Source organism: Brachyhypopomus gauderio, chromosome 11 (genome assembly GCF_052324685.1).
Source record: "Brachyhypopomus gauderio isolate BG-103 chromosome 11, BGAUD_0.2, whole genome shotgun sequence".
Taxonomy (NCBI): domain Eukaryota; kingdom Metazoa; phylum Chordata; class Actinopteri; order Gymnotiformes; family Hypopomidae; genus Brachyhypopomus; species Brachyhypopomus gauderio.
The window spans coordinates 19,831,616-19,858,900 of record NC_135221.1 but is presented as its reverse complement, the minus strand read 5'-3'; the positions used below and the strand labels follow the sequence as shown (position 1 = coordinate 19,858,900).

The 27,285-nt window shown below is 44.6% G+C and overlaps 1 protein-coding gene across 1 annotated transcript; it reads left to right on the top strand.

The window, feature by feature from the left end:
• Positions 1-769: 769 nt before the first annotated feature.
• On the top strand, positions 770-27,273 carry zcchc14 (zinc finger, CCHC domain containing 14). Its single transcript, XM_077022587.1, has 14 exons — positions 770-1,075; positions 1,146-2,157; positions 4,382-4,508; positions 12,401-12,471; positions 12,636-12,707; positions 14,113-14,186; positions 14,594-14,676; positions 16,100-16,136; positions 16,534-16,834; positions 17,131-17,219; positions 21,483-21,592; positions 24,197-24,340; positions 24,562-25,662; positions 25,861-27,273. The coding sequence occupies exons 2-14, from the start codon at positions 1,441-1,443 to the stop codon at positions 25,914-25,916; spliced, it is 2,982 nt and encodes a 993-aa protein (XP_076878702.1). The 5' UTR covers positions 770-1,075; positions 1,146-1,440; the 3' UTR covers positions 25,917-27,273.
• The last annotated feature ends 12 nt before the right edge of the window (positions 27,274-27,285 follow it).

The window sequence follows — 27,285 nt, the reverse complement described above, 5'->3', positions numbered from 1 at the left end:
TTCGGTTTTTATCACTTACGTTAATAGTTCAACCGACAGACTGCTGTGCTGAAAGGGAAAAATATGCACAAAACAGGGCGAATTGGAATACACCACAAAACACACAAACATGTTATTATATTATTATTATATTATTATGGTGATTTGATCCTGTGGAACCAAGAAACACGTTATAAAAACCAAACGCTCCGAGTGAGTGTAACGGAATACGAGTGCGGTTTCGTCCTTGACTGACGCGTTTGGAACGCGAGGCTCCGGTAAAGCCGCGTGATCACCGGGGACCGTGACGTAACGAAACGGCGATGCCAGAAGTTCCTTTATTTTGTTTGTAGTGGAAGCTGCTTCAACCCCCTGACTGAAGTCTCCAGCCCTCCACTCCACCCAGAGCGCCTTATTGTGACACCGTTGCCAAATAAACGGTCTATTTTTAGTAGGTTATTAGCAAAGCAGAGCAGCAGGGGCTTAGAAACCCAGTCCACTGTCACTTTAAAACAGTATTGAATTTCATGTTACATTCTTTATTGTGCCTTTATGAGAGTGTTGTTTAAAGCACATGTCCATATATCACACGTGACGTGATTTTAGCCGTGTTTGACGTATGGATTTATCCTAAATCTTTCGCAAAGATAGATTTTAGATGCCTTAAGGCGCATGTGGGGAGGATGCGTGTCAGCCTACGGGTAGAATTTGTCCAACTGCAGCGCATTTGTGGAGTTACAGACGTACTGTACGTCCAATGGAGGGAATGCGTGGGCAGGACTCGGGCGGAGTTCGGCTGGTGAAGAACATTGTTGCCTTACTCGACTTCACCAAAGGTCCACGACAAGGGGGCGAAAGCTGGGTTTGTTCACTTTGTGCTTGACAGTTATTCACGCGAGAAGAACGACGGCGGCCGTCTCGTGTAAATCCAGATACGCGAGCCAGAACCTTTGGTCCGCTTTCTCTCGACGGTCCAACTACAGGCGAACTGTTGGACTTCACGCCTGAGCTTGCTCGCTGGGTGACGGTCCCGCACGACTCTAACCAAACCCATGCGGAGGACATTGTCCAAGAAGAGCGTCTATATTGAATACAAGTAAGATTTACAGTATTCACAGGCCCATAAAACGGGTTCTAAGGAGTAATGTATCTCTTCTGCTACTCAGGAGGCCGGTAGAGGTTCTGATCCAGAACCGACGGACGAGGGGGTTCTCGGTGGGCTGGCCGCCGAAAACGAAGAACCGCAAAGAGCTCCACTAAGTCTCGGAACACAGCAAACACACTTAAGTTTGGTCAAACAACTTTTTTTCCCTACACTTGCCCCAACTGTTTAATTTAAGGGAATAATGCAACCGCTTATATATAAAATAAGGAGGAAAAAGTGCCATTATTCACGCGTCATTTTGGTTAGGAGTGTGGAGACGTTGAGCCTCACCGTTGAAGTGTAAAGTTCATGTTTGGATGAGTTACGGAGTCACGGTCCAGTCCACGATCTCCCCGTCCTCGCGTTCTTCTGCCAGGGTGGTAAGCGACGTGGTCGACATGGTCGAGCATAGAGGTTCGCTCCAAAGGGACGGGGTGTACCGCTGGTTCTCCGTGCTGAACTCCGCGCAGCGCACCGAGTTCCTCTGTGGCCTCTTAGATCTTTGCGTTCCTATAGAGCTGCGGTTCCTCGGGTCGTGTCTGGAGGACCTGGCCCGCAAAGACTACCACTCCCTCAGGGATGCCGAGATCAAAGCCAACAACCCAGCAGACCTGGCCAACCTCACCAACATCACGGACGAGGTGGTGCGGAGCAAGCTGCTCATCTCGCTGGCGCTGCTGAGCTCGGAGAACCGCGTGGCGGCGGGGGTCTTGTTTCGGACTCTCACGCACATCGACTCCATCATCAAGAATTACGGCCTCCAGCTGAATGACGGGGAGACGGAGGAGCAGTTCCTGCTGCTCTTCACCATGGCCTCCAACCACCCCGCCTTCAGCTTCCACCAGAAGCAGGTGCTACGACAGCAGCTCACTCAGATACAGGAGATCCTGCAGGTCACTGGTTCTGAATCATCATACCGGGGCGGAGGCGGTACCGGCTCACCTGCAGCGCTGACGGTGGCCACCACCATCCCCTCCTGCATCAGCGCGTGCGCTCACCTGTCCTGCCGGGGCGGGTGTCCGTGTTGCACAAAGGTAGGAGACCTGCAGGAGACCAGCAGGAGACCGATGTTTCGTTCAGTTCTTGTCTGTTTACGAAGAATTTGAAAACTTGAGAAGAAGTCTAACTACTTTGACCATTCCTCGTGGCCAGAGTGACTATCCAGATCAGAGTGTCTCCATTATCAAAGTCTCAGATCAGAGTGTCAGAGTGATCTCTGTACGGGCTTGATGCAGGTTATCCCGCGTGTCCCCCGTGTGAAAGGGCCGTTTAAAATGTAATCCTCGTTCATGCTGAATTAATGCTTTAAATAATTTAATGATGAAGCCCAAATTAATTTGTAGCTTTCACACGTTATAAAAATTGAAACTGAAATTATTTAATTTCTGATTCCAGTGAAAAATTCGTTTGTTGAGTTACATTTGTATGAAACGGTGAACATGTTGATGTTAAATTATGGCTTCAGGCAGTTGTCCCTCTGTGACCTCCTGCTGCAAGTAATCAAATATACAAATAGGGTATAGTTATAGTTATAATTTAGTAGGGTATAGTTATAATTTAGTTGTAGGGTATAATTATAGGGCATATTTATATTGTATATTTATATTTATAATTCAGTTGTAGGGAATAGTTGTAGGATATAAATATTGGGTATATTTTTAGGGCTTAGTTATAGGATATAATTATAGGGTATAGTTATAGGATATAATTATAGGGTATAGTTATAGGAAATAGTTATATGGTATAGTTATAGAATATAGATATAATTATAGAGTATAGTTATAGGGTTTAACTATAGGGTATAATTATAAGGTATAGTTATAGGGTATAATTATAGGGTTTGGTTATAGAGTATAATTCCACTCCACTGTGAGGCTCAGTCAAGGTCTCATGCTGAGCATGCGTTTATATACACTGTACTGGTAGACTGAACATAAGTTTATATACACTGTACTGGTAGACTGAACATAAGTTTTCATACACTATACTGGTAGACTGAACATAAGTTTATATACACTGTACTGGTAGACTGAACATAAGTTTATATACACTGTACTGGTAGACTGAACATAAGTTTACATACACTATACTGGTAGACAACATAAGTTTACATACACTATACTGGTGGACTGAACATAAGTTTACATACACTATACTGGTGGACTGAACACAGGACTTGCATCACATGATGATGACAGGACACAGACGTTCTTCCAGTGTCTGAGAAACTGAGGCTCTATTTGCTAGTATGAATTGTAGGTGCACAGCTATCAGCTGCCATTGGAAGTGTTTAGACTGAAATCTGCAGCAGACCTGCTGGGTCCATGTCACATGATCTGAGTTCACTTTGACTGACAGCAGTATCTGCAAATCCGAAGCCACAGAAGGTGGGGTTATGGCAGTTAAAGTTTAAAAACAAATTGTAAACATGCACTCTGTTTTACTGTGCATGTGTGTGTGAGTGAGTGAGTGAGTGTGTGTGTGTTGGAGTGTGTGTGTGGGGAAAGTACCGGCTCCAAGCAGGGAAGAGGCGGAGTGTTTAGTGTTGTTGGGTTTGGACTCTGTGGTGTTCACATTCCTGTGTGCTGAAGTCAGCCATCTTTGTGCAGTTCTCCATTGATTCACAAGAACAGTGAAGAAAACTAGAGAGAGAGAGAGAGAGAGAGAGAGAGAGAGAGAGAGAGAGAGAGAGAGAGAGAGAGAGAGAGAGAGAACACTCTCAGACCTGGACCAAACATCAGCAGAAACACACACACACACACACACACACACACACACACACACACACACACACACACAGGCCTAAGTGTATACTGCGCTCCGTTTGGCTGATGTTGCCATGGAGAAGTTAGCGGTTGCTGTTCTTGGAGTAGTCTGAGAACAGCTGCCTCTTATTAAACCACAGCAGCAGTTCTCAGAGAGACCATCATTATTAAACCAGTCTTCCTCCACAGCAGCAGTACTCAGAGAGACCATCATTATTAAACCAGTCTTCCTCCACAGCAGCAGTACTCAGAGAGACCATCATTAATATATCTAATCTATAGTACCTATAATAATCTATAAGACCTAAAATGATATATACCTATAATAGTCTAGATAATATCCATTGTAATATATAATTCCTATAATAATCTATAATATCTATAACAGTCTATAATACCTATAATTATCTATAATATCTATAAAAATCCATAATATCTATAATAATCTGTTAGTTGTACAATTGAACCTGACTTTTGTTTGATCTTTATCTAGACCATCCAAAGAGAGGCAGTGGTGGGCCTGGAAGATGAGGGATTACTTCCAGAGGTCATGACCCCGACACCTACCCCCTCTTCTCTGGAGCCGCCAGTCAAAGCACATTCTGGGACATCTGAAAAAGGTGGATGTCACTATTTTCACCTCACCAGTCCCCAGATACACTCACAATGGCAACATGAAAGACAGGGTCAGTGTCACAATTTAACCACAGGTTAGGTTAGGTCAGGTTAACCACAGTTCAGCTCACATGTCCCAACAGAAAGAGTCATGGCACTGTATTAGAGAGTTGTGCATTCACACCACAGAATCTGCATTGTACTGAAACATTATTGAAATACTGAAATACTGAACTGAAACTGTGCACCGAAACTCTGATCTCAAAAAAATCTTTATCTATGTAGTTATGCATCTTTGGAAGATTAATTTTTCATAGTCAGCCTAAAACCTCCTGAACAGACAGAAATCCAGATGGTCCTTTCAGATCATTATGTGAGTCTTCAGGATAAGCACATGTGGAATCGTTACAGTTCAGAGAGTTCAGGGATTTGAGATTAATAAATCCTCAGGATTAGGATCAGCCCTGCACGAGCAGCATAATTCATTAGATTAGCTATTAGATGTGTGAGTGTTGTCCCATAACGGCACGTGTGGTACCTGTGTCAGTGTGGTATGTGTGGGACCTGTGTCAGTGTGGCATGTGTGGGACCTGTGCCAGTGTGGCATGTGTGGTACCTGTGTCAGTGTGGCATGTGTGGGACCTGTGCCAGTGTGGCATGTGTGGTACCTGTGTCTGTGTGGCATGTGTGGTACCTGTGTCAGTGTGGCATGCGTGGTACCTGTGTCAGTGTGGCATGTGTGGGACCTGTGTCAGTGTGGTATGTGTGGGACCTGTGTCAGTGTGGCATGTGTGGGACCTGTGTCAGTGTGGTATGTGTGGGACCTGTGTCAGTGTGGCATGTGTGGTACCTGTGTCAGTGTGGCATGTGTGGGACCTGTGTCAGTGTGGTATGTGTGGGACCTGTGTCAGTGTGGCATGTGTGGTACCTGTGTCAGTGTGGAACCTGTGTCTGTGTGGCATGTGTGGTACCTGTGTCAGTGTGGCATGTGTGGGGACCAGTGTCAGTGTGGCATGCGTGGTACCTGTGTCAGTGTGGCATGTGTGGGACCTGTGTCAGTGTGGCATGTGTGGTACCTGTGTCAGTGTGGTACCTGTGTCAGTGTGGCATGTGTGGTACCTGTGTCAGTGTGAGACCTGTGTCTGTGTGGCATGTGTGGGACCTGTGTCAGTGTGGCATGTGTGGTACCTGTGTCAGTGTGGGACCTGTGTCAGTGTGGCATGTGTGGTATCTGTGTCAGTGTGGGACCTGTGTCAGTGTGGGACCTGTGTCAGTGTGGCATGTGTGGTACCTGTGTCTGTGTGGCATGTGTGAGGCCTGTGTCAGTGTGGTATGTGTGGTACCTGTGTCATTGTGGTACCTGTGTCAGTGTGGCATGCGTAGTACCTGTGTTAGTGTGGCATGTGTTGTACTTGTGTCTGTGACATGTGTGGGACCTGTGTCAGTGTGGCATGTGTGGTACCTGTGTCAGTGTGGCATGTGTGGGACCTGTGTCAGTGTGGTATGTGTGGGACCTGTGTCAGTGTGGCATGTGTGGTACCTGTGTCAGTGTGGAACCTGTGTCTGTGTGGCATGTGTGGTACCTGTGTCAGTGTGGCATGTGTGGGGACCAGTGTCAGTGTGGCATGCGTGGTACCTGTGTCAGTGTGGCATGTGTGGGACCTGTGTCAGTGTGGCATGTGTGGTACCTGTGTCAGTGTGGTACCTGTGTCAGTGTGGCATGTGTGGTACCTGTGTCAGTGTGAGACCTGTGTCTGTGTGGCATGTGTGGGACCTGTGTCAGTGTGGCATGTGTGGTACCTGTGTCAGTGTGGGACCTGTGTCAGTGTGGCATGTGTGGTATCTGTGTCAGTGTGGGACCTGTGTCAGTGTGGGACCTGTGTCAGTGTGGCATGTGTGGTACCTGTGTCTGTGTGGCATGTGTGAGGCCTGTGTCAGTGTGGTATGTGTGGTACCTGTGTCATTGTGGTACCTGTGTCAGTGTGGCATGCGTAGTACCTGTGTTAGTGTGGCATGTGTTGTACTTGTGTCTGTGACATGTGTGGGACCTGTGTCAGTGTGGCATGTGTGGTACCTGCGTCAGTGTGGGACCTGTGTCAGTGTGGCGTGTGTGAGACCTTTGTCAGTGTGGCATGTGTGGTTCCTGTGTCTGAGGCATGTGTGGGATCTGATTTAATGTTGAAGCACTGAGAGATCTCTAGATATCTCAGACGTTCCTCCGATATTGTTTTGAGAGAACTTCAGATGAGATTGGCATGAGAGCTTTCCCAGCTGTGTGTTGGACTCTACACATAATATGTGTACATAGTGCTGGGCGATAAAATGTTCTCAATTTGTTTCGCGATAATTTTTTCCTCGATGACAATAAGTTTGGGCATTAGAGTTCAATAAACATTAATTTCCATTTCCCGCCTTAAGTAGAGCTGCCAACGCAAGCAATCTGACAAGGTAGCACATATCAGGCTGCACGTGGAATTGCATGCTACGGTGGCCCTGAAAGCCCATCGCGCTGCAAAAGCAAAATGCGCTTCAAAAGCAAAATGCGCTGCAAATACCCAAAGCAAATTCATCAAAATGACAACGCGTATGCTACATCTCAGAAACTCGCTGCGAATTCAGAAACACTGCAAATTTGGAAACACTGCAGATCCAGCCACAACACAACAGAAGTTTTTTCTGGACTAATTATTTTACACAGGGACTCTGTAGGTTTTTAGCCATAAACAACAGTTTCTCATTACATTGAACGGGACTTAAGTAGTAAAGTTATTTAAATGTAGCAGCTTTATTAATTATGTCCCCTATCTAGCTATTTAGATAGAAACTATGTTGCATTAAATGGCATAGCTAAGATATCAAACCTAACTAGCACTTACTGACAGCTAAAGCTGGTGTCTTCTATGCGTTATATTTATAACTTACATTGATGTGTTTCTTCAAGTTCGAAGGTGAATTTTTGAAGGCCAATATTTCACCCTCTTTATGGAGGCAGAGATGTCACTTCATCCTATAGGAATTTACTTTCACTCCAGCAAACACAAACACTGTCTCTAGGTAGGGCCAGGGTGGTCTCGTTCCTCACCCTCACGATCACTCGATGTTGAAAATGTGGAAGGTGCCAAAATATGTACATTAAAACACCAACAAGCTTATTATGCAGCACTTATGCTGTTCTTCTGCTGTTACCAAACATGGTACCATCTCTTTTAATGAGATAAAAAGCAAATTATTTGGAATCCATATATATATGTCGCCCTCCACTGGCGATCGATCGCGAAATACAACTTACGTTCACCACCGACTCTCACACTCTGAAATGAATTCAAAACTTGAGAGCCCTGTGTAAAGTATTTTCATAATTCTTAGCATCAAAGGCATTCGATCCCCAAGAATGCTACGGTAATAACCAATCTTTACATTTCATTCAATCATTACATTTTATTAAAAACATTTAACACCCACAAATCAGTGTGTCTTTGGATATATATAATGCTGCGCCATTTGCTTTGCTGGATAATTAAATATTATCCCTTATTTATGCATAGAAACAACGGAAATCGTGAATATAATCTGTAGCCTCTTTATATGTGTGCAAATGAAGGGAGTCAGATTCTGTCGAGCAGTTGGAATTCGGGACAGTACCGTTCAATGTAATGAGATACTGTATGTAAGGGGATTTATGATTCACTGTCCGTGATGCTCAATCAGAGCACTCTGACATTTTATTCATTCCCCTATTTGTGTTTCTGCCCTTCATTTACAACTTTTCTTTCTCTCTCTTCTTATTAAACTTTGGAACTCATTTCTGACCCCCATGTGTTGTGAATCTGTTAACACACTGCGGCCTGAACAAATTTATAATGCTGTTTATGAACCTTGGTGGCCAGGGGCAAATTCTAGGCTCTGTACACTCTCAATGTCAGTGGGCCCCAATAAATGCCAGTAAACGAGGCAAATGAGCAAAATGGACCCCTCTTCCTACTCGGGCCCTGGGTAGTCAGGTCCACTTTTCCCCACACTACCACGCCCATGTTGGTGGCTATGATCTATGTCTGAAGACTATATCAAAACCTTTACACTGTATAACAACTGCAGGTTTTTAGCCAGAAACAAGAGTTGTGTTATAGTTGTGTTCACTTCTCACTTAAAGTATAAAGGAAATAGTGATTTGATTTATATCGTGATTAGGGGTGGGACGTGATAAAAAAAATTTATCAAATTAATTAGAAGCTTTGTAATTGATTAATCGACATTTATCGCATTTTAATCGCATTTCAGTATTTAACATGAGAAATATAAATTTAAGTTTGAATGATGAATGAATCAATGAACATAATCATAAACTTCAACATCTTGTTTATTTTTCCACCAGTCTACTACACAGACCAATAGATGATTGCAGAGCAAACTGTTTTCAGAACACTGGAAATTCTGACCAAACGTTGTTTAATTTAGGAAGTTTTGCTCAGGATATTGGAAGAATAAGAAGAATTGAAGTAAATCAGAAGATGTTTTTTAATACCATTTTAGATGGTATACTTTTTCTTTAATTTCCCAGGCCTCTGCCACAGACATCTCCATAGTGCCTAGAAGTGGTCTTTTGCATGCTCAAAGCAAATGACTGGATCTTCCATTCATCATCTATAATATGAGCTGTCACACCAAGATAATTCTTGTTGCTAACAGAGGTCCAGTGATCCCCAGTCAGAGCCACATTTGTGGCGCTCTTCACAATAACCTGTTTAACTTCCCTTTCCTCATCATACAGCTGCTGGATTTTCTTCGACATTGTTTTTCTGGACGGCAGTTCGTAACTTGCATCAGTTGATGCAATGTGCAGCGCTGCTTGTAAGCCATTATCTTCGACCACAGAGAGCGAACAACACTGCAAATAATGTGACGTGTCAAGTATAAACGCCTCCGCTGCTCACGTGAGGTGTGCGGAGTAGCACGCTACGGTCACTCGCGAAAGTTTAATCCAGCCTTAATGGTCCAATGAAGGTCATTTAAAAACCAGGACATTTCCTCACTTAAAAAAAACCCAGGACGCCCGGGACAGGATGTGAAATACGGACATGTCCCGGGAAATACGGACGTTTGGTCACCCTATCGTACTAGGAATAGATTTAGCAGCTAAGTTATCATTACTGACCTGCGCTTTAGCCCCAACATGTTTTGCGTTGAGGTGGTAACGAAGGGTGGAAGTGCTCCTGTGATAAGCAAACTCCTTCCTGCATAAAGTGCAAATAACACTATTTTTGTTTGTACTTCTATCTAGAAGTTTCTTATATTTAAATTTCCCACCCACCAGCGTAGCCTCTTCAGTCATCTCCATCACGCTCATCTTATTGTGCGTCCATATAATCTGTCTGCCTGGAACTCGTACACTGAGAAACATTCCACGGTGCAAAAGTGTCTCATGCATTAAATGCGTTATTTTTTTTAGTTTTTTAATTTTCCTGTAATTAATTAATTGAAATTAACGCGTTAAAGTCCCACCACTAATCGTGATATATATCGATATCGACTGATATGAAAAATATTGTGATTTTTTCCCATATCGGCCAGCCCTATATGTACGTGAGTGTGTGTGTGTGTGTGTGTGTGTGTGTGTGTGTGTGTGTGTGTGTGTGTGTGTGCGCATGTATTTGTGCATTTGTGTGTATTTGTGTCTAAGCATGTGTGTGTGTGTGTGTGTACGTGCGTGCGCAAGTCTAACATCATGCACATACAATCAGTCAAAAATCAAAGTGACAATTCACTCTACTGTTACAGTATCTCTCCTTCTCTGTGTCTCTCCTCTCCTTTCTCAGTCTCACTCCTCCCTCTCTCCTCTCTCACTTTCCCTCTCTCTCTCCCTCTCTCCTCTCTCTCTCTCTCACTCTCTTCTCCTCTGTCTGTCACTCTCCCTGTCGTCTTCTGTCATTGTTACACAGCCTTTTTAAGGTCCTCCACTCTCTGAACAACCCATGAGTTTATAGTTAATTTTCATTTACACAAACACACACACACACACACACACACACACACACACACACACACACACACACACACTTACAGTGTAATGAGGGGTTGAGTGCGTGTTGAGGGCGGAGCAGGACATTGACTTAGAGGAGAAGCTTCCTGCTCTCCGGAACATTCCAGATGGGTCCATACTCGCCTCCCACAATGCATACACACACACACACACACACACACACACACACACACACACACACACACACACACACACACACACACACACACACACATACACACACACACACACACACACACACACACACTGCACTCACATATGCATGTATACACACACAGTCAACACACACACAATACACATACATATACATGTATAAACACACACAACATATACACACATATAGCGTACACAAGTAGCATACACACTCATGCATATATACACACACGCACACCCACACACATGCACATATACTGTACACACACATGCACAAACAGACACATACACACAGACTCACACACGTACACAGGCAGACACACCCACAACAACACGCATACTCACACACCGATTGATATAGTTGGATTTACTAAAGTAAAGATGGAAGAGGTGGGTGGGGGTTGCTGTGGTTACTGTTCTGATCCTCTGATAGGACACACTGAACACACAGAGCTCCATTCAGCCCTGTCCCTGCTCTCTCTCTCTCTCTCTCTCACACACACACACACACACTGTAGGAAGTGCTGACTCTGCAGGGTATATTTAACACACTGCTCTGTGTATATGGCACGCACCCTGTGGATGTGTTTCTGCAGGTTTGTGTGTGTGTGTGTGTACAACTGAGTGTGCATGTATGCTGTAAATGTGTGTGTGTGTGTGTGTGTGTGTGTGTGTGTGTGTGTGTGTGTGTGTGTGTGTGTGTGTGTGTGTGTGTGTGTGTGTGTGTGTTTGTGTCTTAAATTAGGTCTGGTACCTCTCCTGTCTGTAATGTGTGTGTGTTTGTATCTTACATTACTCCTGGCAATATGTGTGTGTGTGTGTGTTTATGTCTTACATTATCTTGTGTCAGCCTAGATCTAATCTGTGTGTGTGTGTGTGTGTGTGTGAGTGTGTGTGTGTGTGTGTGTGTGTGTGCGCACGCAGTGGGGGTGTTGTGAAGTTGTGTGGTTGTGTTGCGATCATAATGTCATTTTGCAAATGGAGATAAGTCTAAATGAGCACACAGATACACTGTACACAGCGCTATCACACAGAATCTTCTGCTGCTGTTGGTGTGTGTTTGTGTGTGTGTGTGTGTGTGTGTGGCTGAGAGAAGATGGCTGAGAGAAGATGATTAAGGAGTCATTTGGGTTGATTTGGGTCATTGTGTTGCCACACACAGTACATGCTACTGTCCTGTTATCTGAATCTACTATGTGCCCACAGTGTGACCGTTGAGCCGTGAATGCTAAATGTAATCAGATTGATCACAATTGAATGAATAAACATGATTAAACATGATTGCTTAGATGTTGATAATTTCATAGTCAGTTTTATTAAATTCAAGTAAAATGTTGTTGTGGAGGTCATTTTGTTTGGTCCAGGAAAGGCTCTGCTGTCTCACAGTTTGAGTTATCGTTTCAGGTACAGTTTGAGTTATCGTTTCAGGTACAGTTTGAGTTTCCAGATTTTTTCCAGTATTACAATCTGTGTGCAGTGCAGTGTGTGAGGTCCGCATGTAATACCACCTCTATGTTTTGAGAGGACAGTCTGTAGTGGTGTGTGTGTGTGTGTGTGTGTGTGTGTGTGTGTATGTGTGTGTGTGTGAAGATTGTGTGTATGTTCTCAGTTACTGATCTGTGATATATCTGCCGGAGCCTTTTCTTTGGAATAAACTGTACGTTTGGGAGCTGTTGCAGGAACTGACCTTTAACCTGTTGGTTTCAGTTTGGGTCGAGAGGATTGAGGTGAAAGGCATCACACAAAAGGCAGACTCGTCAGTAGAATACACACTGGAGGTGAGCTGTCTCACTCTCTCTCTCTCACACACACACCTACACACACACACACACACACACACAAACACACCTTGGAGGTGAATGTCATAATCATCACTACCACAGCAACAACACTATGGCCTCTGTTGATGAGATACTGCTCTGCCCCCCCCCCCCCCCCCCAGGTTCTGTGGTCTGATGCCACACTGTCAACTCTTGGCAAGACATCTCAGGAGGTGGTAGAGCTTATCACCCAGGTGTGTGTTTGTGTGTATGTATTTGTGTGTGTGTTTGTGTGTATGTGTCTGTGTGAGAGGTGCCTGGCTTGTGTGTGTGTGTGTGTGTGTGTGTTTGTGTGTGTGTGTGTGTTTGTGTGTGTGTGTGTGTGTGTGTGTGTACTCATCTGTATGTGGTGTGTGTGTGTGTGTGTGTGTGTGCGTGTGTGTGTGTGTGTGTGTGTACTCATCTGTATGTGGTGTGTGTGTGTGTGTGTGTGTACTCATCTGTATGTGGTGTGCGTGTGTGTGTAGAGCCCTCAGTACTTTCAGCTTTAACGAATCTGACAGATGGTTGGAGACTCTGCAGGCTGAGTAGGTGGTGCTGGCGCAGTGTCGGCTTTCTGCATGATGGTGGATTTTCTGCAGCAGAATCTCAGAGCACATACTGGTGTCCGATATTCTCCAGAGCGTGCCAGTGTCTGTGTTCTGTACGCTGGACACACCCTCCTGAAATGGCCATGCCTCCAGGGTTAGAAGTTTTACTGTGGTGTTGAGACCGGTTAACTGCAGACGTCATGGTAGATTCTAAAACGGATGATGTCACAGGAGTCACAGACAGACGTGGAACACAGTAGATTCTAAAACTGATGATGTCACTGTTGTATTTGTAGGTAAAGAATGTAATGAGACCAAATAAGCCAACAGTCACAGATAGACGTGGAACACAGTAGATTCTTAGACCGATGTCACAGACAGACGTGGAACACAGTAGATTGTTAGACACATGATGTCACAGACAGACGTCAAACACAGTAGATTCTAAAACTGATGATGTTACAGATGTCACAGACAGACATAGAACACAGTAGATTCTTAGATTTATGTCACAGACAGATGTAGAACATAGTAGATTCTTAGACTGATGTCACAGACGTGGAACACAGTAGATTCTAAAACTGATGATGTCACAGATGTCACAGACAGACGTAGAACACAGTAGATTCTTAGCCTGATGTCACAGACGTGGAACATAGTAGATTCTAAAACTGATAATGTCACAGATGCCACAGCCAGAAGTAGAACACAGTAGATTCTTAGACTGATGTCACAGACAGATGTGCAAAACAGTAGATTCTTAGACGGATGATGTCACAGACAGGTGTGAAACACAGTAGATTAAATTGAGTTTTGTATGAAATGTGTCCAGCCTCTATAAAACCCCAAGTCCCACCAAGCTTCTGTCCTACAAACAAATAATGATTTCAGTTCTGCAGCTGTGTAGCTGAGGGTTCAGTCTGTGTGTGTGTGTGTGTGTTTGTCTGTGTGTGTGTGTGTGTGTGTGTGTGTTCATGCATGTTTGGGCGAATATGTGTGTGTGCTTCTTGGTGTTTGGATGTGAATGTGAGTGAGAATTGTATAAATGTGTGTGTGTCTGTGTGTGTAGCTCTCCCAGCTCTTTCCTGATGACTGTCTGGAGAAGTTCCTGCCCCAGCCTGGTGTAGATGAGCTGGGTCCAAGGTACATGAACACACACCCACAATTGTACAGACACACACACACACAAACACACACACATGCTCTCTCACACACCAATACGCACAAACACGTACACACAGTACATACATACACTCTATGCACACTACTCACATCAACACAGTTAAGCACAAACACATGCATACACACCTACAAACACTATTGTGTTTGTGAAAGATACACCTTCATAGATCACACACACTGTTGCAGCTCTTAGAGCAACCATTAGTAGGATATACTATTGTCTGGCTGCTCTCCCCACACACACACACACACACACACACACACACACACACACACACACACACACACACACACACACACACACACACACACACACACACACACACACACACACCTCCTGTGTTGTTCAGGTGGTGTCCTCTCTGCAGGTGTCTGGCAGCTCTCCCGACACACGTCCTCAAGCATGACCGCGTGCGGCTCTTCCTCAGATCGCAGCTGCCTGCCCCCCCCAGTAAGCCCCGCGACCACAGTCCCCTAACACAGAGGTCCTGGCCTCACTACTACTACACTCACACATGGACCAGTCCATCTCCTGGGGAAATGGGGTTGGTTGCTATTTTGGTGAGGTGGGAAGGGAATGTGAGTTGACCTGCTTGTGTGTGGAGGAGAGTCCTCGATAGCGATGACCTCATCTGGTAAATAGACTGTAAATAGAGGAAGGCATCACTGCAATCTGTGTGTGCCTGTCTGTGTGTATCTGTGTCTTTGTATGTGTGTATTTGTTTGTTTGTGTGCACGTTTGTGTAGTATATGCAGATTTTTGTGCATGTGTATATTTGTGCTGGTGTATACTGTATATGTATGTGTATATTGCATGCATATATGTGTTTGAGTATCTGTGTATTTTGTGTCTGTGCACATTTTGTGTGTGTGTGTGTGTGTGTGTGTGTGTGTTTTATTCCTGTATGCTGATCTCTAGATTTAAGATTTGGCCCACGTGGTCCCTCACGTCTGGGGTACGCTGTTACTGCAGCTGACACTGACAGAACTCTGACACCCAGAACCCAGAGACACTGACAGAACTCTGACACCCAGAGACACTGAGAGAACTCTGACACCCAGAGCCCAGAGACTGACAGAACTCAGAGCCAGAGACACTGACAGAACTCAGACACCCAGAGATACCGACAGAACTCTGACACCCAGAGATACCGACAGAACTCTGACACCCAGAGATACTGACAGAACTCAGACACCCAGAGATACTGACAGAACTCTGACACCCAGAGATACCGACAGAACTCTGACACCCAGAGATACTGACAGAACTCAGACACCCAGAGATACCGACAGAACTCTGACACCCAGAGATACCGACAGAACTCTGACACCCAGAGATACCGACAGAACTCTGACACCCAGAGATACTGACAGAACTCTGACACCCAGAGATACTGACAGAACTCTGACACCCAGAGATACTGACAGAACTCTGACACCCAGAGATACCGACAGAACTCTGACACCCAGAGATACCGACAGAACTCTGACACCCAGAGATACTGACAGAACTCTGACACTCAGAGATACTGACAGAACTCTGACACCCAGAGATACTGACAGAACTCTGACACTCAGAGATACTGACAGAACTCTGACACCCAGAGATACTGACAGAGCTCTGCAGGAGCTCCAATTCCCCTACACTTCCCTCCCCTACTCGTCTTGGTATAGCCACACGCTAGCAAATCGTCCTCAGAAGTTTTTGGTTAGCTTTTAAAAATCTAATGTAGAGGAGGGAGGAGGAAAGAAAGTGTGTGCTAAAATGATGATGATAATGATTATGGTAATGATGAAGATGGTGGAGGTGATTATGATGATGATGATGATGATGATGATGGTGATGGTGATATACCTTGTTCCTTGTGTTCCAGCTCCCAGCAGCGTGCTCCAGTATAGAGGGGTGAGCAGGTAAGTGCAGCTTGAGTCCACCTTCACCTCCAGCACAGCCGCTTTGCTAGCAAATCTCTTGCTTCCTTTTTAAACAGTTTATCCAAAATGTCTTCGTAGCCATCCTGAGATGTGGAGATGCTCTGTATTGTTTTAGACCTAGTTACCATACAAGAATGTCACTAACACACACACACACACACACACACCACATACACACATCACATTGCCATTGACACACCTATAGGGTTTGTTTTGTTTTACTCTTTCATGTTAAGTGCTTTGCTGCTATGTTGACCTCAGTTTATTAGCATACAATTGGCCAAGACAGCTGAGCAACTGATCAAGAAATACCATTCCTCTCCCTCTCTCTCTCTCATCACTCCTTCCCTCTTTATTTTACCCATCTATCCTACAGAGCGATTTGTGGCGTGGCCAGTATCCAGCCAGTGGTGAATGTCCATGCGTCCATTGTGCAGACTCCTCCCCCTCATCTGCCCCAGCTGCCCCTGCACACCTCCCCTGCTGGAACTCTGGGAGAGTCATCCCTGTCTCAGGGTTACTCTAACCCCACCTCTCTCCCCCAACCCCAACACACCCCCACCCAGCCCCCTGGCCCCACCCAGCCCAACCCGGAGCAGAATGGCATTTTGGATTGGCTTCGCAAGCTTCGCCTTCATAAATACTACCCTGTCTTTAAGCAGCTGACAATGGAGGAGGTGAGGGTTAGGGTTAGGGTTGAGGTTGGGGTTAGTGTTAGGGTTGGGGTTGGGGTTGTGCACATGCAGACGTATGGCTGGATGATATATCAGAAATATAATTTATTATTGATGAAGGTGTTCAGAAAGTTATATATTTATAAGAGTTAAATGAAGATTTAAATGATCAGAGAGGACAACTCTAATGTTGGCTAGCTTCACTTACAGACAGGAAAACCCTGTGTAGTTGAGTCTAAAGCCCTTCTGTTGCCATGCATCCTTTACCATCTTCTGATTGTGGACTCCATTTCCCATAGTTCCTTGCTCTCACCGAAGAGGATCTGAATAAATACGATCTCACTCAGGGAGCCAAGAAGAAACTAAAGACGCAGCTGGAATTGCAGAAGTAAGTAAAACGTTAGCTGCCACACCCCAGTGTACTTCATCCACTATGTGTTTGTATGAAAATGAGTCCAAAGGTTCAAAGGTTCAAATCAGGCATTGTTATTTATTATTATTATTATTATTATTATTTTGTTTTATTTCAAAATGTAGTGAGACAGATTTGCTTCCATATGTTTGAGTCCCACACATGTACAGTAAGTCCATAGGCCAGGGTACAGTGCAAACCCACACTCCTACACACACTCCTATTTAGGGATGTCACTCTACACCAGTTTCAATACCATGACAAAAAAAAATTTATGTCTTTTATTTAAAAAGTGTTTTTCCAGCAAAAATGTGTTATTTGGTATTTTATGTACGCAAAGATATCATGAACACACAGTCTGCTAATAGCCTATTAGTGTTGAGCCTGATAACAAGAGATGCAGCTGTCGCAGTTCACAAACAATAATGCTAATGTTTCAGGTTAATGAACAATAATGCTAATGTTTTGGGATAATAAACAATAAAAATAACTTTTCAGGTTAATAAACAATAAAAGTGACATGTCAGGTTAATAAACAATAACATTTCAGGTAAATACATAACGCTAATGTCTCAAGTTAATGAACAATAATGTTAACATTTCAGGTAAATAAACAATAATGCTAATGTTTTTTTATATCTCAGAAAAAAAAAACCCGGGACACCTGGGACAGGACGTGAAATACATCCGTATTTTCTGGGACATGTCCGTATTTCACGTCCTCTCCCGGGTGTCCCGGGATTTTTTTTTAAGTAAGGAAATGTCCTGGTTTTTAAATTACCTTCATTGGACTATCATTTGTTATTGGAGCTTTTGTTGTTGACTTTTACCGAAAAGCAATTTTAATAAACCAACTGTAAATATGTTATTAGGATTACGTGGGCCTATGTTAAGTGACTGCATGCCACAGTATATATGCCCCCCCCCCCCCCCCCCCCAGCTCCAATGTGTCCTGGTTTTCCAAAATGAAAATATGGTCACCCTAATGCTAGTGTTTCGGGTTAATAAACAATAATGTTAGTGTTTCGGGTTAATAAACAATAAGCTAACGTTTAGGGTTAATAAACAATAATGCTAACCTTTCATGTTATGAACATTTTGACAAAACTCGGTCACTTTGAACTCTATACAGCTCTAAAGTTTCTTCTTTAGTGACAAATATATATATATATATATATATATATATATATATATATATATATATATATATATATATATATATATATATATATATATATATATATATATTGTTAGGGTTAGGGTTCATGGTCAGAGGTTTCTACAGGTTTGTTCAATGATGGGCCTGGGTCTTTGTACTGATTTACTGAGAAACAGTAGGAAACACTCTCAGTGAAGGTCTGTCTAATCCCTTTTCCACCCAGATTATCAGTGAGTTTCCACTTGCCAGTGGAAGTTGTGGAGAGATAGATTGGAGATAAGGGAAAGACAGCCACGGGGGTTTCTCCGTCTGCCGCATGGAAAAACCCAGTCACAATAGCAGGTGGAAATGGGTGGAGATAGGTGGAGACTGCACCCAGTGTGTGAGGTTTGAGGCCCCATCAGATCACTAGTGAACCTGTATGAGCATCACCAGTATGTGCGCCATCAGTGTTTTTCCTCCTGCCACTTTTCTTCCTTGCACACTAAATTATTGTTCTAAATAAACGTGTATGTTAACAAGTTTTGAATATTTTGATAGAATTATCAAAGAATCAGCCCCGTTTCATGTCCTGTCCTGTTTCATGTTTCATGAAAACCCTAGAAATCTTAATGCTCTTAAAAACAGAATTTCTCCAGAGGGGACTAGACATTCCCATTATAATGCCAATTGTAAAATCTGCATTACCATTGTGTGTAAGAAGTTCAGTCCTTCTTCAGTTCGTCTGCTCCTCTAAGTGGGAATGGTCTAACTGGTGTGCACACACTACCATCTATAGGTGAGAAGCAGAAGTAAAATAGGTCATTTAGTCTAATGGTCCACATGCCCTGTGTTTAGTGATGAGATTAGTAACAGGGAGGAAAGTGTGTGCAGGCGTGTCTGTCCTCAGGTGACACTCCTGCTCCTGTTTGTCTTAATGGTGATGGATTCTTAAATATGATGACTTAAACTGCTGACACTGAATTGGTTGTTTTCACCTGCTGGTGCATCACAAACATCTAATGGGATTCGTATGTAACATGATGTAAAGTGAGTGTTCTGCTGTCTGATGTGGTGTAATGTGAGTGTGTTTGTTGTGCTGGTTTATGTAATGTGATATAATGTTGGTTGTAGTGCTGGTTGATGTAATGTGATTAGTTTGTGATTAGTATGTAATGTGAGTGTTTGGTGTGATGGTTGATGTAATGTGATTAGTTCGTGATTAGTATGTAACATGAGTGTGTTTGGTGTGATGGTTGATGTACTGTGATTAGCTTATGATTAGTATGTAACATGAGTGTTTGGTGTGGTGGTTGATGTACTGTGATTAGTTTGTGATTAGTATGTAACGTGAATGTTTGGTGTGATGGTTGATGTAATGTGATTAGTTTGTGATTAGTATGTAATGTGAGTGTTTGGTGTGATGGTTGATGTACTTTGATTAGTTTGTGATTAGTACATAACGTGAGTGTTTGGTGTGATGGTTGATGTACTGTGATTAGTTTGTGATTAGTATGTAATGTGAGTGTTTGGTGTGATGGTTGATGTACTGTGATTAGTTTGTGATTAGTATGTAATGTGAGTGTTTGGTGTGATGGTTTGTGATTAGTATGTAATGTGAGTGTTTGGTGTGATGGTTGATGTAGTGTGATTAGTTTGTGATTAGTATGTAATGTGAGTGTTTGGTGTGATGGTTGATGTAATGTGATTAGTTTGTGATTAGTATGTAATGTGAGTGTTTGGTGTGATGGTTGATGTAATGTGATTAGTTTGTGATTAGTATGTAATGTGAGTGGTGTGATGGTTGATGTAATGTGATTAGTTTGTGATTAGTATGTAATGTGAGTGTTTGGTGTGATGGTTGATGTAATGTGATTAGTTTGTGATTAGTATGTAATGTGAGTGTTTGGTGTGATGGTTGATGTAATGTGATTAGTTTGTGATTAGTATGTAACGTGAGTGTTTGGTGTGATGGTTGATGTAATGTGATTAGTTTGTGATTAGTATGTAATGTGAGTGTTTGGTGTGATGGTTGATGTAGTGTGATTAGTTTGTGATTAGTATGTAATGTGAGTGTTTGGTGTGATGGTTGATGTAATGTGATTAGTTTGTGATTAGTATGTAATGTGAGTGTTTGGTGTGATGGTTGATGTAATGTGATTAGTTTGTGATTAGTATGTAATGTGAGTGGTGTGATGGTTGATGTAATGTGATTAGTTTGTGATTAGTATGTAATGTGAGTGTTTGGTGTGATGGTTGATGTAATGTGATTAGTTTGTGATTAGTATGTAATGTGAGTGTTTGGTGTGATGGTTGATGTAATGTGATTAGTTTGTGATTAGTATGTAACGTGAGTGTTTGGTGTGATGGTTGATGTAATGTGATTAGTTTGTGATTAGTATGTAATGTGAGTGTTTGGTGTGATGGTTGATGTAATGTGATTAGTTTGTGATTAGTATGTAATGTGAGTGTTTGGTGTGATGGTTGATGTAATGTGATTAGTTTGTGATTAGTATGTAATGTGAGTGTTTGGTGTGATGGTTGATGTAATGTGATTAGTTTGTGATTAGTATGTAATGTGAGTGTTTGGTGTGATGGTTGATGTAATGTGATTAGTTTGTGATTAGTATGTAATGTGAGTGTTTGGTGTGATGGTTGATGTAATGTGATTAGTTTGTGATTAGTATGTAATGTGAGTGTTTGGTGTGATGGTTGATGTAATGTGATTAGTTTGTGATTAGTATGTAATGTGAGTGTTTGGTGTGATTAGTTTGTGATTAGTATGTAATGTGAGTGTTTGGTGTGATGGTTGATGTAATGTGATTAGTTTGTGATTAGTATGTAATGTGAGTGTTTGGTGTGATGGTTGATGTAATGTGATTAGTTTGTGATTAGTATGTAATGTGAGTGTTTGGTGTGATGGTTGATGTACTGTGATTAGTTTGTGATTAGTATGTAATGTGAGTGTTTGGTGTGATGGTTGATGTACTGTGATTAGTTTGTGATTAGTATGTAACGTGAGTGTTTGGTGTGATGGTTGATGTAATGTGATTAGTTTGTGATTAGTATGTAATGTGAGTGTTTGGTGTGATGGTTCACAGGGAGAAATTGGAGAAGAGGTTCCTGATGTCTCGCTGCTCTGTGTCCTGTGCTGGTGTTGCCAGAGTAACGCCGTCTAGTTACAATGGCCCACTAACACACACACACTCAGGTAGAAACAATACAGGTGCTCACACACGCACGCACGCATGCACACACACACACACACACACACACAACAGGAACAATAAGCAACGAAGAGCAAAATACTCCTTTGTCTGGTTTGAATTAGTGTAGGTGTGTCAGAACTGATGTAGGTGGGAGGAGCCACTGCACAGTAGGTGTGGGGGAGGAGCTACAGCAGGTGAGACAGGTGGAGGTTCAGCCACAACATGACAGAAAGACTACCTCAGCAGAGACAGCAAAGCTTACTAGGCATGCTCAAATAGTACAGCATGTAACATAGGGGTATATGATATGCAATGATGGACTCTAGGATGACAGATGGCAGCACAGCTATAAGGGCGGAGTCAGAAGGTACACAGCTATAAGGGCGGAGTCAGAAGGTACACAGCTATAAGGGCGGAGTCAGAAGGTACACAGCTATAAGGGCGGAGCCAGAAGGTACACAGCTATAAGGGTGGAGCCAGAAGGTAGCGTGGGCATGAGGCAAGTGACAGCATCATAATATCCTAGTTTACCATAACTCTCAATGCCCATGAACCCCCAGATCTACCACCTTTACCATTTGTGTGTAGTAAAAGCATAGGTGCACACACACATGCACACATTCACGCACACCCTCACTCAGGCAGTAAAATATATAGGCACAGACTCACACGCTCACAAACACACACTAGACTTCACTTAAATTTTTTTGTTTATTAACTTTATTTGTAAATGTTGAGTGCGTTCTGTTTGCATGTCTGTATATACTGCAAGGTGCACCTTCTGGGGATTCCATTGTTCTGCTGGGGGACTTCAGTGGGCCTTGTTCTGTGCCTTCATTGTCGATGTGGTGGACCGGAGCTGTAACCATAAGGTTGTCGTGCCTGTCGTGGCGGCAATTCCCAAACGCGATGGTGGACACCTCGGGTAAGGGAGGCTGTCATGCTGAAGAAAAAGTCCTATCGGGCCTGGTTGGCTTTGTGGGACTCTGGAGGCAGCAGACGAGTACAGGGGGGCCAAGCGGATCACGGCTTTGACCATGGCAGAGGCAAAAACTCGGGTGTGGCAATGGTTCGTGAGGCCATGGAGAGGGACTTTCGATCGGCTCCGAGAAAACTCACGAGGTGAAAGCGGCCACCACTGTATAAAGTGAGGCTGGAGGTCTGTGGACCTCAACTGGGGATGTCATTAGGCAGTGGAGGGAATACTTCGAGGATCTTCTCAATCCCACCATTACGCCTTCCATAGAGGAAGCAGAACTGGAGGACTCAGACGAGTTTGTCCATCACTCGGGCAAGGTGACCAGGTTCCGTGGGTGGAAGAACCGCCCTGAGATTCTTAAGGCTCTGGATGTTGTGAGACTGTCTTGACTGACACATCTTTGCAACATCGTGTGTACATCAGGGGCAGTGCCTCTGGACTGGCAAACCGGGGTGGTGGTTCCTCTTTTTAAGAAAGGAGGCCGAATCGTTTGCTCCAACTATCAGTGGATGACACTCCTCAGCCTCCCCGGTAAGGTCTATGTAGGGGTTCTGGAGAAGAGAGTCCGGTCAACAGTCGAATCTCGGTTACAAGAGGAACAATGTGGGTTCCATCCTGGTCATGGAACACTGGACCAGCTTTTCATCCCTGCGAGGGTCCTAGAGGGTGTTTTGTGGATTTGGAGAAGGCATTCAACCGTGTCCCTCAGTGATTTCTCTTGGGGGTGCTCTGGGAGTATAGGGTACTGTGCCCGCTGCTAAATTTCTCGGCATAACAAAATAGCAGAGAGGGATCGGTTTGGTGGCCTCAGAATTCCGTGTCTCCTTTTTGTGGATGATGTGGTCTTTTTGGCAACATCGGGCCAGGACCAACAGCTCTGTACCAGTTTGCAGCCGAGTGTGACACACCCGGGACGAGAATCAGCACCTCTAAAACTGAGAACATGGTACGGCGGAGCGGAGTGACCTCTCTGGGTCGGGAGTGAATCCTTGCCTCAAGTGGAGGACTTCAAGTATCTCGGGTTCTTGTTCACGGGTGAGGGCAGGATGGAACGAGGGATTGACAGGCAGATTGGTGCCTTGGTATCCCCCCAGAAGAGCTAGAAGTGTTGGCTGGGGAGAGGGAGACCTGGGCCTCTTTGCTTATGCTACTGCCCCTGCGACCTGGACCCGGATAAGTGGATGAAAATGGATGGATGGATAGATGGATGGATGTCTGTGCATATGTGTGTGTGCATGCACATATGCATATATGTACATGCATGTGTCTATATGCATTTGTACATAAGCATCTATGTGTGTGTGTGTGTTTCCATGTGTATTCGCAACGCATTTGTGTTGGGGAGTTACTGTGTGTGTTCCGAGTTGCTGGTGGAGGTGGAAACCAGTTCTTTATGTGTTAGGGGTAACTGTGTGTTTATGTGTGGAAGGGTAACTGTGTGTGTGTTCAGTGGTGGACTTAGCAATTTGGGGGCTCAAGGCGAATTTAGCTAGGGGGCCCATCAACATTAATATGCGAGAATTAATTTAGCTAGTCAGGGGGGCCCTACAGTGGCCTGCAGTGGGAGGGGCCCAAGGCAGTTGCCTAGCCACGCCTCTATGCAAAGACCGCCTCTGTGTGTGTTCAGAGTTGCAGGTGGAGGTGGAGGCCAGTTCTTTGCCTGCTCTTCGTGACAGCAGCAGTTCCTCGGGCTACTCCAGCGCCCCCTGCAGCCCAATGCTGGTTCAGTCCCGCGATGCCTCCTTCGACCGGACCAGGGAACCTCCCAGGAGTGCGTTCCTCCCATCCACTCCCCCTCCTTCCCCCTGCCCCCCCCTCCCCGCCCCCGCCACACTGCTGCATCACCACACTGCATCTGTCATGCAAAGAGATTAATTTAAGATTTAATTAACCGATAATGGAACTTTAGGAGCTCATTGACTCAAATTGTTTGGACTGAAATGATGTTGATCCTTCTGTCTGACTCGTCACTGTGTGGGTGTGTCCTAGCAGGGGTGGAGTCTGGGGTGGAGTCTGGAGAGAAGGAACGCCCCTGCTTCCTCGGTGCAGGTGGTTCTGCTGGTCCAAGTCGGCCCACCGCTCAGGTTCTCCCTGTCCAGAACGACCCATCCCTATCTCCATCACACGTGTTGTCTGCAGGGCGTGGCCTCCACTCACCTCGAAAGCTACGTCCTCCACCACTCTGCCCCGAGGACCGGCCGAAACCGCAAGGGGCCGGAGTGGGAGTAGGTGTCCGCTTTGAGAGCCTCTTTCCTGGGGTGGGCGTTGAAGGCGTACCCCCAGTACAGCAGGAAGGCCCTGGTGCACGCTGCCCCCTGACCGCTCTACGCTCTCCTCCTGCACTTTTGGTGGAGACGAGCACTGCACTAACTGTGACCTCCAACACCCTCCACCACTTCTCCCACCCACCGCTACACCTGCAGGTGTCTCCCTCGCCCACCCACCCCATGGGGGGTCACTATACTCACCCTGCCTCCTCCTCATCCTCATCCAGCCTGAACTCCAAGCCAGCGTTCCCACCTGTCAGTGCCATTCCCATGGTGTCGGCCAGCGGTGTACCAATGGCAGCGGTGTCTGGGAACACCTACAGCGCCAACATGGCCGCGCCCAGCTCTAGCTCCATATCTGCGGAGGCTTACAGTTTGGCCCAGGCGAACGTTGCAGGCACAGCTGTGTGTGTGTGTACGTCGTGTGGCTGCAGTGGGAACTGTGGCTCATACAGCACATTGCCCTCCAGCTACTCTGGCTACGTCCCCCACCCGTTCTCCGCCACGTCTGTGTTCACCCTGGGTCCCCTGGTCCACCTCGGCCCGCTCCTCACAGGCACCGGCTCCGCCTCTCCTTTCTCCTACCCTCTTGTAGCCCCGCCCCTCTACAGCAGCAGCCTTTCACCTGACTCACAGCAGAACCTGGTCCTGCCTCCCATGCAGGGCTATTTAGGGGGCGGGGCTAATGCGTATCAGCCGCATGGGTTGATGGGAAATGGAGTCTCAGGGCAGAAGAAAGCAGGGAACATGTCCTGCTACAACTGCGGGGTGAGCGGCCATCGAGCACTAGACTGCAAACAGCCGCCCATGGACTCAACTCAGCAAGGTAGCAGCTACACTCAGACGATATTTACAACTGCATGTCAGAATAATCCACACTGACAAACATGGAATGCAGTAAAGAAAAACAAAAATAGTTAGGAAAACAACTTTAGAAGGTTTAATTTGTTTTTATTAGTTTTGGTTAACTAGGTTGTTAGTTTTTATCTGCTTGCACTTACATGTGTCTGTTTCGTAATTACAGGGATGTTTCGTCTCAAGTACTCTCCTCAGTCAGACAGCCAGGACTCTGGGGACTAAGTGTGTTTGAGAGTGTGTATGAAGTATTGGACCAGAGTCCTGTGTGTGAACGCATACTCATACAGACTCCACCCACCATGACCCAGGTTCTGGAGTCCACCCACACAGGAAGCACTTGGATGGACTCTTCAGCCCTGGCTTCTGTGAGACTGGCATGGACCCTTCAAAGGACAGTTATGATTACGTTAAAGAGAAACGCCATCACAGCCTTGGAGAACCAGCCATGGAGTCAGACACGGCAAAGAGTGATTACACCAAAGATCAGAGAAACAGCCTTCTGTGCTGGAGTTCTTTACAACGGAGACCTGCACTGGTCAACTGAAGATTCATAGGAAAACATTCATTCATTTTTGTTGGTTACATTTAGATTTTTCAAAATGTATCAGATGATTGCCATTTAGAGACTCATTTTTATCACGTTTTGTGTATTCTTGCTCTGTGATGTCTTTTTGGATGTCATGGGTTTCAGATAATTTTAGTAATTTTTTGGAAATTGTTCATTTTTATATGACATTCTTACTCAGCTGTTCTTGGCTAAGTGCCATAAAACTCAGCACTAAAGCACGCTGCCTCCCCAGGTGAGGTGTGCACAACGCTGCCTCCCCAGGTGAGGTGTGCACAACGCTGCCTCCCCAGGTGAGGTGTGCACAACGCTGCCTCCCCAGGTGAGGTGTGCACAACGCTGCCTCCCCAGGTGAGGTGCTGCAACACTCGTTTACTGTAATGACTGAACAGCCCGGACTGCCCACTGACTCTTATTTGATAGAACAGTCAGACATTTATTACCTAAACATTTGTTTTACAGACATTTGTTTGTGTTGTTTGTTTGGAACTAAGAGAAACTTGTTATAACATGGAAATTTTTAATTGGGTTGATCATTCTTAACTAGTTTTGTACATGCGGATTGATTCTTTGGAGTGCATGGATGTACCAACCTGCTCCTCAGCCAGGTGGCCGAGGCCCCGCCCCTCAGCCAGGTGGGCTCTGGTTTCAGTAGATGGTCCTCGCAGGGGAGAAAAGCACATTGCCTTATAATGAATATTCACCATCTGTCTTCATGCGTAACCAGTGTTTCAGGATCATACAAACGTGAGGTAGACTCCTTGCTGTACTGTTTTGGTCATTTATATTTAATTACTGAGGATACATTTGAGGTTGTACTCAGTTATTTTGTATACTATACCAATTTTCTGATATACATAAGGCAGCTGGACGTGTGTGAGCTAATGTGTAAGTAGATGATTATGGGAGCGTTATCTTTTTGTTTTGTTTTTTTACACAAATTCAGAACTGGGATAAGTGACACACGGCACATTTTAAAACAAATGAAACTAAATTAAACAACATGGTACAGTCCATAGTGGTCAT